The sequence below is a fragment of the Nyctereutes procyonoides genome, unplaced genomic scaffold (genome assembly GCF_905146905.1).
Source record: "Nyctereutes procyonoides isolate TBG_1078 unplaced genomic scaffold, NYPRO_anot_genome, whole genome shotgun sequence".
NCBI lineage: Eukaryota > Metazoa > Chordata > Mammalia > Carnivora > Canidae > Nyctereutes > Nyctereutes procyonoides.
In genome coordinates this window covers 16,818,216-16,832,236 of record NW_026575128.1, presented here as the reverse complement: position 1 = coordinate 16,832,236, position 14,021 = coordinate 16,818,216, and the positions used below count along the sequence as shown (strand labels likewise).

Genomic DNA, 14,021 nt, shown 5'->3' with positions numbered 1-14,021 from the left:
GCTTATGCACTTGGGGAGCAGCTTTGGTTTCGTGGGGGGGTGGGGGAAGAAAAGTAAAAACATTTGGCTCAGAGTGAAGTTTCGCCCCAGTATTGGCGTCGCCATTTAGCTGTCTGTGCAACTTTGGGCAAGTCTTGACTATCCCGATCCTGTTTCCTTCTTCATTAAGATACCTGTCTTACGGTGTGTTGTGAGGACCTTCTGCATTAAAGCAGAAAATGCATATGAACACCCATTAGGTGCTAATGAAAGGAACCTGTACGTACATGATGTTACTCAAACTTGTGCCAGGGAGGTGGCAATATCCGTTTCTCATTTGCAGATAAGGAAACCCAAAAGTGAAGGTTAAGTACCTTACCCAAGTGCTGCTGAGCTGGGGAGTAGCAGAGTTTTGAAATTAGAAGATCTGAGCATAAAATCAGATTTGGAAAGAACATCATTAAAAGAAGTGCCCAGTATTCTAAGAGAATATGTGAGTAGGTGGGAAGGGTGAAGGATGTGTATAGTGACATAAATAGTAGTTATTACTTAGTGAATGCTTACTGCATGCCAGGCACCATTCTCGACACTTTGCAAATATCAATTAGTGCTCTCATCCCTAGATGCTTTTTATCATCTCCATCTTTCATTTGGGGGAAGTTGAAGCACAGAGCTCACCAAAGCAACATAGTAACACAGCTAGTAAGTAGTAGAGCTAGGAATCCCAAACGGGGCCTGGCTCCAGGTCTTATGTTCTTAAACTTCATGATTATAGTATAATAACATAACCACAGGATGGTAAATCTCCAGTTTGTTGGGATTTGGTGTGATGAGACCCGAGATTAAGTAAGAAATGTTGCCCTATTTTAAAGAATCAGATAGGGACACCTGGGTGGCTCAGTCAATTGAGCTCTTGGTTTCAGCTTAGGTCATGATCTCCTAAGATCATGGAGAGACCCGAGTCACATGTTGGGCTCTGGGCTCAGTGGGGAAATCTGCTTGAGAGTCTCCTTCTTCCCCTTCCTTCCTCAAATAAAAAAAATAGATCTTTAGAAAAAAACAAAAGAATCAGACATATTCAGGGATAGCGGAATAGCCTATGCATCGTAAATATCAATATAGAGAAAGCCTGAAAGAATTTGGAATACATCTCTTTAAGGATTAAGATGAAAGGAAATGGGGGGATGTTCTAGGAAAATACAGTATACCTTTTAGGCAGGTAGTCTAAAACAGCACTGTCCTCCCCCCCCCATTCTTGCTCCCCCACCTCATATAAATAAATAAATAAATAAATAAATAAATAAATAAATAAATAAATAAATAAAACAGCACTGTCCAGTAGAAATCTAATGCAAATCACATACGTAAATTTTCTAGTAACCCCATTTAAAATGGTAAAAAGAAACAAATGAAACCAGTTTTAGTAATGTATTTTGTTTAACTCTACATTTACAAAATATTACCGTTTCAACATGCGATATTTAAAATTATGAGATATTTATCATTCTTTTTTGTACTAGATTTTAAAAATCCAGCATGTCTTTTATACTTAATAGCACTTCTCATTTTGGACTATTGAACTAGCAACATTCCAGGTTCTCAGTAGCCCCGTTTGGTAATGGCTTCCATATTGATCGGTGCAGATCTGTAGTAACTTGGAGTCAAGACAAAGTTGGAGTCTCATTCAGCCAAAAATTAAGCATGTGTTAAGTTCTTGATCTGAATTTCTGAAAATTTTAACTCAGAAGGTAAGGGGAGTGAAGAGTTCTGCCCCTGGTCAGAAAAGTGACTGACTTTTAGAGGTTGTTAAAATCCCAAGAGAAAAAAATTGGGCATAGTCAGAAATCATTCATTCATCAAATACCTAAAATATTTTATGAGTGCTACTATGGACTCAGAATCATGCTAAGTGTCAGGGTGGGTGCGGAGCAGTGTAAGACAGACATGTCCCCTATTTTAATGGAGTAAACAAACACTGGATTATAATGAGGACTGCAAAGGAAAACTACAGAGTGAATTAATGTTTGAAAGGGATTCTTAACTGACTCTGTTAGGAAGTGTGAGAAGGGAGGGCTGGGTTGAGTATGCCTTCTCAGAGAAATGACATTTCAGCCTGAAAACTGAGTAGAGGTTGGCCATGAGCAGAGGCAGAGGCAATTGTGAAAATCCTGAGAGAGAAGGAGCTTAGAGCCTTCAGAGAACAGAGGAAGCAGTGGCTGGTGTGAGTGCAGTGTGGCAGTGGGAATAGCTAACATTTCTGGAGTGTTTACCAAGTATTGCCTAATCCTTGTAAAACCTCCATGAAATAGGCACTGTTCTTTTCCCAATGTCACAGATGAGGAAACTAAGGCACAGAGAGTTTAAGTAACTTCAGCAAGGCCTTGTACTAGCAAGTGGCAGCAGAACCAGTGTTTAAAAGATCCCAGGTGTGCTGATGCAGTGGGAGATTGGGGAGAGATGAGCAGATTCAGGTTGAGCCCATGCTAGAGGTTCAGGACTTTGGCATAAGCACAGTACGGAGTCTTCAGACAATTCAAGGGGGAAAAATGTCTAAATTGTTTCATGGGATTCTATGAACAGAAAACAGCACAAGGGTTAGAAAAGGTTTCAAAGATGATACTTTAACCACAAAGGGACAGGTGCAAAGAGCAAACAAAACCCAATAAATTGAGAAGGGTGATGTTTCTTTCATGCTGATAAACATGGTATGCAGCACAGTGCCTAATTATTATTCATCTTGTTATACATACATGGTATGTAGGTCTCAATAAATGTTCCAAAGAATGATAGGCTTCTACCATTATTCAGATTCTTATTGAATTGCAACAACATCTTTATGAAGTAGATATTCTTACCTACATGTTATCAATGAAGAAACTGAGGCCTAGAAAAATTAAGTAACTTGTCCGAGCTCACACAGATAGCAAGTAGTAGAACCAGATTTGAATTGAAGTCTATGACTCCAGAACCACGCTTTCTCTGCCAGACTACTCCAAGAGGAATGTGCTTCGGACTCGGGTATTAAATATCAGGGAATCAGGGTGAATGGGTGACGGGCACGGAGGGGGACACTTGACGGGATGAGCACTGGGTGTTATTCTGTATGTTGGTAAATTGAACACCAATAAAAATTAATTTATAAAAAAAAAATATCAGGGAATCAAAGCTCCATGGGAGTCTGGATGCAGGGAGAACACAGCTAATTCAGGGATTGTCAGATGTTAAAGTAGAGGAATCCCTCCAGGAGCTTGTTAAATTTCGGTTCTGGAGTCCTATCAATTCAAATTCAGTTGGTTTGGGTGGTGCCCAGGAATCTGCATTTTAATAAGCACCTGAGGCCATTCTGATGCACCTGGTCCTTGGATCACACCTCAAAAACTACTCTTCTATCTGCTTAAATTATTAAGTTTTCTGGATCTGATCAATTACATCTTGCATCTTCGAGATGGTGATTTGAACACCTAGCTGTTGACTTTGAAGGGGTCATAGATGAGGCAGAATGTTGCAAGAAAGCTCAAATTGAGGAGATGTCCCTGGTTTTAAGAGGGTGGATTCTGTAAGAACTGGTTGATGAACTAGGTGGGTTTCAGCTTGGCCTTGGACAGTCAGTCCATCATTCAAAACAACTTTCAAGACAAGGTGGAGAAATGGAAGAGTACTGTAGTGGAAATAGGCGGCCTAATAACCACTAATCTAAATGTCTAATAGCACAGCACCCATCTGTGTCCCACCTGGTTTGTCCCCCCTTTTCCTCCTTACCTAGCAAACCCTGCTCAACGTTCAGGGCCACTTTCTCCCAAGACCCTAGTCTAGGTTAGGTTACTTTATTATATGCTGCCACAGAACTGCATTCTCCTTTGGTGCACTTACTCAGTTTGTAATAATATAGTAATTAGAGAAATTATTTGATTAAATTTTTTTCTCCATTATGGGGTAAATTTTTTGAGAGCAGAGAATGCCAGTTTTTGCTTTCCAAGGTATCCTTAGGATCCAGCCCAGTGCTATCATGTAGCTGGCTCTCCATAAATTTGTTGACCAATGAATGAGTACATACTCTCCTTGTCTCTGTCCTCTTTGGACTGCGATGAGGAATTGATGGCATCCTGATCGAATTAGCAGGGAAATTAAGCTGGAAAGAGATTTGCTAGAAGGCAAAACAGCACTCCGAGCTTCACAATAGAAAAACAGACTGAATTTATCCAATGTAACAAGACTAATTGAATAATTGTATGTGTCCCAAAAAGCCAGCTGCATGAGGACAGAATGGAGGATGTGTCCTAACAGCAACATAAGTGAAAAAGTCATGAAGTTTCCCTGCACCGACAGTACAGTCAATCTTCCAAATAGAACTTAGGAGACTGAATCTGTGACTGCACCTGGATATTGTATTCCATTCTGGCCCCCACATTTTAAGTTGAAAAAGAGACCAACCAAATCTCATAGGCATATGATCTAAGATATAAAATAATGAGGAAACTAAAAACCATGCCATTTGAGATACACCTAAAGAACTTGGGATTGGACGCCTGGGTGGCTCAGCTGTTGAGCGCCTGCCTTTGGCCCAGGATATAATCCTGGAGTCCCAAGATCAAGTCCCACATCGGGCTCCCTGCATGGAGCCTGCTTCTTCCTCTGCCTGTGTCTCTGCCTCTCTCTCTGTCTCTCATGAATAAATAAATAAAATATTTTTTTTAAAAAAAGAGCTTGGGAGATGTTTACAGTGGAGAAGTAGACTCCAGACTCCCCTCAGATGTTTGCTAGATTCTCCTTTGGCAGAGGGGTCAGACTTTCCCTGTGGGGCCTGAGGAAGTAAAACCAAAAGTGGGTTAGATGTTTTAAAGAGAACAGATCTCAAGGTTGGGTGAAGATTATATCAAGAACATATTTTGGCGCAGATAACTGGGGAAGAGCAAAACTGGTGAATGGCTGTCCGGACTCCTTCCAGACTTAAAAGAGAACCTGATGGTTGAATTACTTGTTATTACTTGTTACACTAATATGCTGTTGGAGAAGGTGATCATATTTATAGAGGAGGAAACTAAAGCTCAAGCCCAGTGGCTCCACTATAGAAACACACTGTCTTTCAAAACAAATCTGTTGAACCCACACCAGCACTCCCTCCCCAGATTCCAAGAATAGTAGAAAAAGAGAGAATATTAGAAAAGCACATTTTAGTGAAAATCTGGTAAAAACTTATACGGAAGCAAAGGAAAAATCCACACAATAAAATAGGCTAGTTTTTTTCTGTAAAGTACATGAGGAAGGAACACTTGAATAACAAAGAGCAGATGTTGACAAAAATGAAAAATTTGGAATCACTGGTAAGAAATTCAGAACAGAGCTTGAAACAGAGAAGAGAATAAGCTTATGAGAGCAATTTCCCTTATTTATATATTTCATTCAACAAATATTTGAATACCTAGTGTGTATTGGCACTGTGCTAGTTGCTAAGGATACAGCAAAGAACAATATATAGACACAGCTTCTACCTCCCTGGAGCTTCTAGACTTGTAGGTGAAACAAACATTACAAAATACAGAAATTCTTCATTATAAACTGTAGTAGGGGCTATGAAGAAGAATTGTAGATTGTTTTGTGAATGCTTGACATGAGGTACCTGATTTAATTTAGGGGGTCATAGAAAGATTCATTCATTAAACCCAGAATTGCCAAGATTTTAGTCCTAGAAGATGGAGTGACCCAAGTGTTCCCAGTTGTTCCCACAGTGCTGATTTAACCCGGCTCAGTTTGGGCCCAAACTCCCTTTGTTGTTTCCTTGCATAGCTGAAACAGGCTGGCATTTGGAAAACAAAGTCTTTACTAAGTGCCAAAGAGGAAAATAGTAACCAAGATTAGTGTTAAAATAATCTCACCTGGGATCCCTGGGTGGCGCAGCAGTTTGGCGCCTGCCTTTGGCCCAGGGCGCGATCCTGGAGACCCGGGTTCAAATCCCACGTTGGGCTCCCAGTGCATGGAGCCTCCTTCTCCCTCTGCCTATGTCTCTGCCTCTCTCTCTCTCTGTGTGACTATCATAAAAAAAAAAAAAAGGTTATCTCACCTTGAGTTGTACTGATTATTAGTTTTAATTTTTTTTTTAAGTAGGCTCCACACCCAGTGTGGAGCCCAGTATGGAACTAGAACTCATGACCCTGAGATCAAGACCTGAGTTGAGATCAACCCGGTTGAATGCTTAACCAACTGGGCCACCCAGGCACCCCCTGATTATTAGTTGTAAACATCACTTTGCTTTGCTTAGAACAATATGGTGAATTCACTTATTCGGCAAAATCATATAGAGCATCTGATGTCCTGGGTACTGCTTAGGCTCGAAGAATAAAATGATGAACAGGATGCTGAATACGAGTATCCTTCTTATTCTCATAATATTCCAAGCCCCAGGGGTGCATGAGTGGCCCAGACCATTAAATGTCTGCCTTCGACTCAGGTCATAATCCCAGGGTCCTGGGTTCTAGCCCCATGTCTGGCTCCCTGCTCAGTGGGAAGACTGCTTCTCCTCCCTTTGCTCCTCCCTCCTGCTCTTTCTCTCTCTCTCTCTCTCTCTCTCTCTCTCTCTCTCTCTCTCTCATAAATAAATTCTCAAACAAACAAAAAAACCTTGGCAGGGGCCCAGCATCAGCAATTAGATAAGAGTGGGCATCCATCTCACACCCACACCACTTGTCCTGAGGGAGAGCTTGACTGGCTCATGAGAGCATCCCACCCTGAGACCAAGGGCCAGGCAGAGGGCAAGTAACTGCTGCAGTTTCCTTCTTTGCAAAGTAGATCCCTGTTCTGTTTTTAGCATCTTGGCGATAAGGATATGCAATCTGATGGGACCTTTTGAGGGAATGGTGGTTAGAAGTGATGGTAAATACCTATATCTGATTTTTCTAGCTAACTCGGAAATCATTCCACAACTAACTGGTTTCCAGTGCTATCTTAGCCATCCCGACACCTTTCTGTTACTTTCTAATTAATCACCAGTTTTTGTCTTATTCTAAAAATTCCTTAAAATGGTAGCTAAGCTCACTTGTCTTGAAGGCCAGTTCAACTGTCTTTACCTGTGTGTGTGTATGTGTGTGTATAAAACCAGACTTTCTCAATGAAAGTCAGTGCTGGCTTTACATTCTGGCACAACTGGTGTCTCATGGGGGACCAGTCTCAAAAAGTTCCCGGAATGGCTGCTTTGAGTAGCTCTGGTCTAGGCCACTGTCATTTCCCCTGGTTGTTAGGGGATCTTTCTGAATCACATGGTAGCCAAAGGGAATTTTTTTTTTTTTTTACACAGATAAAATGTTACTGCTCTGCTGAAAAAAAGTTCAGTAGCTTGTCCTAACACTTGGGATAAAATCCAAAATCCTGCCCAGTACCTACCTGAGCCCAGTGTAGGGAAAGAAGTGTAATAATAGAGAGTAGAGTGATTTTAGGTTATCTTAGAGACCTAACACAAAATAATACTGAGTCATATCATATCAATGTTTCAAGTATCTTATCTTTCTGATGATGCCAGAGCATCCTTTCTGCCTCCTAGAGATCTGTCATTTTCTTTCTTTCTTTCTTTCTTTCTTTCTTTCTTTCTTTCTTTCTTTCTTTCTTTCTTTCTTGATTTTATTTGTTTGAGAGAGAATGAGTGGGTGGGGGAGAGAGCAGAGGGAGAGGAAGAAGCAGACTCCCCACTGAGTCCAGAGCCCAATGTAGGTCTCAATCCCAGGATCCCAAGATCATGACCTGAGCCCAAGGCAGAGGTTCAACCAACTGAGCCACCCAGGTGCCCCAAATCTTTTCTGCTCATCTTTTTTTTTTTTAAAGATTATATTTATTTATTTATTCATGAGAGACACACAGAGAGAGACAGACATAGGCAGAGGGAGAAGCAGGCTCCCTGCAGGGAGCCCAATGTGGAACTCAATCCCAGGACCCTGGGGGTCACGACCTGAGCCAGAAGGCAGATGCTCAACCACTGGGCCACCCAGGTGCCTCTTTTCTGCTCTTAATTAAGTCCCCAGTTCTATCCATTTGTCACTCTCAGTCATTGGGCTCTGTGGCTTATGAGGCTTGGGTTTGACTTCTGATCCTCTACCTACTAATTATGTTAAATTTTTTCAATATTTTGGACCTCGGAATTTTTCTGTTCAGTGTTTTATGTGCAGACTGAATGAATGTACTTGTGTGAAGAGCCTTGTATTGTGCCTGGTAATAACCTCTAATAGTTGATTTTTATAATATTCTTTATAAGTGTCAGGCATTGTGCAGAACACTTCATATGCCTGATTTCACTTTACCTACTTAACAACACTAGATCAAGATTAGGATTATATATAAAAAAAAAAGATTAGGACTATATCCATTTATAGGACACACACACACCCCTTGTGCTCACTCATTCTCCAATAAATAAAATCTTTATTTTTTAAAAAAAGATTTATTTATTTATTCATGAGAGAGAGAGAGAGCAGCAGAGACATAGGCAGAGGGAGAAGCAGGCTCCATGCAGGGAGCCCAGTGTGGAACTTGATCCCAGATCCTGGGATCATGCCCTGAGCCAAAGGCAGACACTCAACTGCTGAGCCTCCCAGGTGTCCCTAAATAAAATCTTTTAAAAAAAAAGTTTTTTTTTTTTTAAGAATTATATCCATTTTACAGATGAGAGCACTGAGGCTTAGGAAAGTTAAGAATGCTTTCCCTGACCTCACAGGTTACTAAGAGGCTGAGTTGGGATTCATGCCAGGCTATCTGAGTCTGAAGTTCTTGTATTTAGTCTGTCCAGGGCACTGTTGGATATATTACAGGTGTTCAAAGAATGTTAACCTTCTTGCCTTCTGCTCTCACATCCCAGGGTCTGTTTCTGCATCTTTTGCCACATGCCTCCTGTCCTGGAGAAGAAAGACTTTCTTCACATCTCTGTTCTCCATGCTCCTCTTTGCTCCCAGGCACCCTTCCTTAGTGCTTTTCCAGGGCTTTTTCAGTTTCTCTTCCACATTTCCCCCATTTAGGGGAGAAAACTTTCCTTTCAATACTACATTTCTTAATAGGTGGTCATTGGCCTCTGTTCATTTCTCTTCTACCCCTCTCCAGTGCTTGCAGCCTGGCATTTCCCCATCACCCTTCAGGGACCCTGGAGGAGCAGTTTGCAATTTGCCTAAAATGGGAGGAGAATAATCTTTTCATTGGAGGCTAGAGTAAGGGAATAAAGGAATTTCAGATAACCTTGTTCAGGAAGAAACATTGAGGGAGTTCAGACCAATGGACCCAGGTTTTCTGCATGAAACACTAGGTGAGTTTATCTGTTGGGATCCCAGGAGTTGAGAGATCAGGAAACGTTCTAGGGGAATAGGAGAGGTTGCTCACCGGGGAGAAGTAAAAGGATTGCTAAAGGCCTGCTGGAGGTGGCACTCCTGGCAAGATGACAAGTTTCTTTGTGTCAAAGTGCAGCTGGCATGGTATATGTGTGGATAAAAGAGAATGTCAAATCCATCCTGAGTCAAGACTTGGCAAGGCTTGTGAGTGGAAGGACAAGGATGCGGATAAGGGAACTGATGCTTGTCAGGACACTGTTGAGTCAACTGCCTGTGAGGCAGTGGTGGGAAGGATCTAGAGTGCTGACCGCAATGAAGTGTGGAGGGTGGGAAAAGTGGGTTGTGATCCACAGAAGTTGAATCTGGAGGCATTCAGCAGGCTTGCTAGTCACCCAGCGAAGAGTCCTTTAGTGGCCATTGTTGTCAAGGCTTCTTTGGAGGAAGCATTGGCATTATTGATTGTCTGCTGTTGTAAGCAATTTGCCGTGCATAGGGACACAAGACTAGAACAAGACACAGTTCCTGCCCTCAACAAGTTCGTAGCTTATAGGAGAAATACCTAATGTGAAAAGGTCACTTCATCAACATAGAAGTCCGCATAAGGGGAATGGAAGCAGAGAATCAAGTCCTTGGGAGCACTTTGCACTGAGGTGGGAGTTAACTTTTTGCCTCTGCTGCCTTGTCTCTCACTTAGGTATTATGAACTCCTTAGACAAGTTATTTCCGTGTTGATCTACGAATGCTAGGAACTTAGTGAATTTTTACATTTTTTTTTTTAATGTCTCTTTGTGTCCAGGTAGAAGAAGCTGGGCAGGTGTTCCTGTTGATGAAAAAGGATTATCGAATCTCCCGAAATGTCCGCCTGGCCTGGTTCCTCAATCACCTGCATCAAACTGTGCAGGCCACACCCCAGGAGATGCTGGTGAGGCCCAGAAACATACAGGATACGCTAGGCTGGCCCAGAAGGATCTGATTTTTTTAAGAGGGTCCTAGAAACGGGAGGGGAGATTTATCCTGGAGGGGTCTGATTCTAGAATGGGCAAGTGACTTTGCCCGCAAGATGGTTTCACAGGGGAAATGTTTAATTTTCCATACAGGAAGAATATATGGTTGGGCTGTGGGAGCTGGAGCCAGTGGTTTGCCATTGGATATAGAAGTTCAGGTCCTGGAAATAAAGGGGTGACTCTTCCCTGACACTTTTCTGGTCTCTATCCTAATTGTCAGCTCCAGTCTGAGCAGGAGTTGGAAGTCCTCAGTGTCCTGCCCCCTGGGTGGCAGCCAGATGAACCAGTGGTCCCAAGGCCATTTCTCCTTGTACCTTCCACCCGGGTCACCTTCCTGGCTTGGCAGTATCGATTTGTCATTGAACTCGACCTTAGCCCGTCCACTGGCATTGTGGTAAGGGATTGAGGGGAGACAGTGGGAGGGAAGGAGGGAGAAGAGGGTGAGGGAGAGAGGGAGAGGCATGAGAGAAGTGGAAAGTGATCCCAGCCTACCATTGGAGGAAGGAAACAGGCTTGTACATGGTGAGTGTTTAAAGAGATACCCTTCCATCTGTGGCACTGTATTGTGTGTTGTGGGGGTGTGTGACCAACTTTCAGATAAGAGTTCCACTGAACTATGAAAGCTGCTTGCTCCTGCCCTCTGCTCAGGGCTGCTTTGGTCACACTTGAGAGATCTTTCTCTGCATTGCCCTCAGGATGATTCCACAGGAGAGATATTGTTCGATGAAGTTTTCCATGCCCTCTCCCGCTGCCTGGGCGGGCTGCTTCGACCCTTCCGCGTGCCCGGATCGTGCATCGACTTCCAGCCCGAGATCTACATAACTATCCAGGCCTACTCCTCAATCATTGGCCTGCAGGCCCACCAGGTATTGCTTCCTTTCCTGAAGTCTATACCCTCAGACCTCATTTCTGAGAGTCCACTGATCAAGCCCTTGTCTCATCTCTGCGGTCTATGCCCAGAGTCCCTAGCTCTGCTGGCTTCTTGAACCTATTTACTAGTCATCTCTGAGTCTCTCTTCTCTCAAGAAGAATCTGTTCCTCTGTTCTTCAAGAGCCTTCTCATGAACTTTAGGTCATTTGGCCTTGATTGGACAAATGCCTCTCTCATTCCTGTAAGTCTGTGGTTCCGGCCCCTGAATGTCTGTTTTATGCCACCACCACTCTCCTAATTTGATTAGAAGGTTTGCTTGTATTCTGACTCATGGCCCTACCTCTGGGAGATGATCTTTTAGAAGAATTTTATGATTTTGAAATATAACAAATACTCAGAAATATAATTTCTTCCAAGGACAGAGGAGGGTCATTTTCTCTGAGGGCCTTGTGAACTGCTGAGTGTTATGCTGACCATACAGATAATTACAGGGCTTATCCACCACCCAAGCAGGCTATCACGAGACACTCCTTTTGGACAATGGCCAAGTCTGTTACTGGGATATCTGTTTTGGGCTTAGATAAGCAGTGGCCCAATTTCCCCTCATCTGCTTTTAACCTTTTAACCACCCTCAACTCATTGGTAGGGGCTTACCCGGAAACAATCTTTAATGGCCATGTTGTCACCTTAGCTGTCAAACAGGCTGTGAGAAAGGGATGTGAGGAACAACACCTGAAGGTCTGTAATCTACAAGGCAATTGGTGCAGGTCTGGATCCCAGCCCTCTGTTGTGTTTTAAGTGCTCTCCTAGCACAGCTGTTAGGACTGTTGGTTGTAGGCTACATCCCCAGAGAGAAGCCTGGCTTCGCAGGCACTAACAGCCAAGATAGGGAAGACATGGGTGATAGGTAATCACTCAACACTTGGTTCATCTTGGCAGATGCTTTCTGAAACCTGATCTGTGCAAGGCCTGGGCTATGTCCCAGAGTCACAGATGAATCAGACACTGTCCCTGTCCTGATGGGAGGAGTTGAGAGTTTAGTGGGGGAGACAGATATTGAAGGAGGTAGTTTCAGTTGAATGTGATAAGGACACTGATAAGTAATGACTCGGGTGCCGTGAAGCACCAAGAGGGAGCACCCAGCCAAGCCTGGGGCTGCAACAGGAAAGACTTTTGCACAAAGAGGCATTTGAAGTGAGTCTTGAAGGAAGGATTGAGGTTAACCCTTCAAAGAAGATGGACTTTCCAGACAGATGGGAAATGGACTTTCCAGACAGAGAGGCCCAGAAGCAAAGCCACAGAGCTCTGGAACTGTGCTTCCTAATCACAGGTGTCCTAGTGAACTACATGTAATTCTGTTTGACAAAGTAACGTTTGAATATGGGGATGGGGACTGGTAGTAAAGAGGAGACAGATAAATGGAGGGGCAACTGACTGGCTTAGTTGGCAGAACATGTGACTCGATCTTGGGGCTGTGAGTTTGAGCTCCACATTGGGTGTAAAGATTACTTAGAAATAAGATCTTTTTTTTTTTAAGACTTTGTTTATTCATGAGAGACAGAGAGAGGCAGAGACACAGGCAGAGGAAGCCTGACGTGGGACTCGATCCCAGGACTCAGGGATCACAACCTGAGCCAAGACACTCAACCACTGAGCCACCCAGGCGCCCTAAAAATAAGATTTTTAAAAATTAGGCAGAGAGAACCAAGCAAGATTACACTTATATGGTATGCTTCTATATTATTCGAACAGTATAGCCTTTTGGAAAGTAATTTGCTAGTATGTAGTAAGGATAACAATAATGATCACTGTGATTGGAACTTTCTGGGAATGTTTTCTGATTAAATAATCTAAAAGAAAAAAATTTTTTTAATAAAAAAAGAGAGGGCAGCGGTTTAGCGCCTGCCTTCAGCCCAGAGCCTGATCCTGGAGACCCGGGATCAAGTCCCACATCGGGCTCCCTCTCTGCCTCTCTCTCTCTCTCTCTCTCTCTCTCTCTCTCTCTCTCTCTCTGTGTGTGTGTGTCTCTCATGAATAAATAAATAAAAATCTTTAAAAAAATAAAAATAAAAAAATAGAGAGAGATAAGTGGAGGTAGAATAAGAGAGGCCTTAAATGTCATGGCTAAGAACTTACCCTTTGTTCTATAGAGGAGTTTAGTGTAGTGATGACAAGTGCTAGACGTGGATTCACACACCCCTGTATTTGCTTGCTGGCTGCATCCCCTTGTAAAAGTTACTTAACCACTCTGTACATCTTTGTCTTTTCCCCAAAATAAGGGTATTAACAGTACCAATATCATATGGTGATCGAGTTCATATATATCACTTAGAACAGTGCCTGCCATGTAGAAAACATGCAAACGTTAGCTATTAGAACTGTTCACTATTATTAAAACTATTAAAAATGGGAGGTTTTTCAATGGATGGTAACAGGATCAGATTTGTGCTTTGGAAAGATAGATTGGAGGACGGATCCTGTTGGGGAGAGCAGGCAAGAAGATGAATGCAGCCCCAGAGAAGAGGTGGGCCCTGAACCAGGGCAGCCCCTGTGGAGAAGGAGCAGGCTTACTCAGATTACCTCACCCCCAGGGGCCTCAGCCCTGGGCTAGCTTCTTCCCTATCTCTAAAGCTCCCCAAGATGTATCCTGCTTTTCCTTAAAACAAAACAAAAGTTAAAAAAAAAAAAAAGATCACGTGTATAGCGTATGTCCATTCAAAGAAATTTGAAAAATACATAAAATACAAAGAAAAACAAAACTCACCCAGAATGAACCACTATGAACATTTTATGGAATTTCCTTCTTGTCTTTGAGTACTTGTTTATCCTCCTTCACTACCACCCCACCGTCCAAAGAGAGGAGAAACATCA

At 42.8% G+C, this 14,021-nt stretch overlaps 1 protein-coding gene across 6 annotated transcripts in view; it reads left to right on the top strand.

The window, feature by feature from the left end:
- The window catches only part of SZT2 (SZT2 subunit of KICSTOR complex), a 51,157-nt gene that overhangs the window by 493 nt on the left and 36,643 nt on the right, over nucleotides 1–14,021 (top strand). For 5 of the 6 annotated variants that reach the window (XM_055341616.1, XM_055341615.1, XM_055341617.1 and 2 more), the window contains 3 exons: nucleotides 10,072–10,197; nucleotides 10,500–10,673; nucleotides 10,975–11,145. In XM_055341616.1, coding sequence (XP_055197591.1) covers nucleotides 10,072–10,197; nucleotides 10,500–10,673; nucleotides 10,975–11,145 — 471 coding nt within the window. Of the gene's footprint in view, nucleotides 1–94; nucleotides 473–10,071; nucleotides 10,198–10,499; nucleotides 10,674–10,974; nucleotides 11,146–14,021 lie in introns of those variants that run through there. The other variant, XM_055341618.1, reaches the window with a different exon arrangement.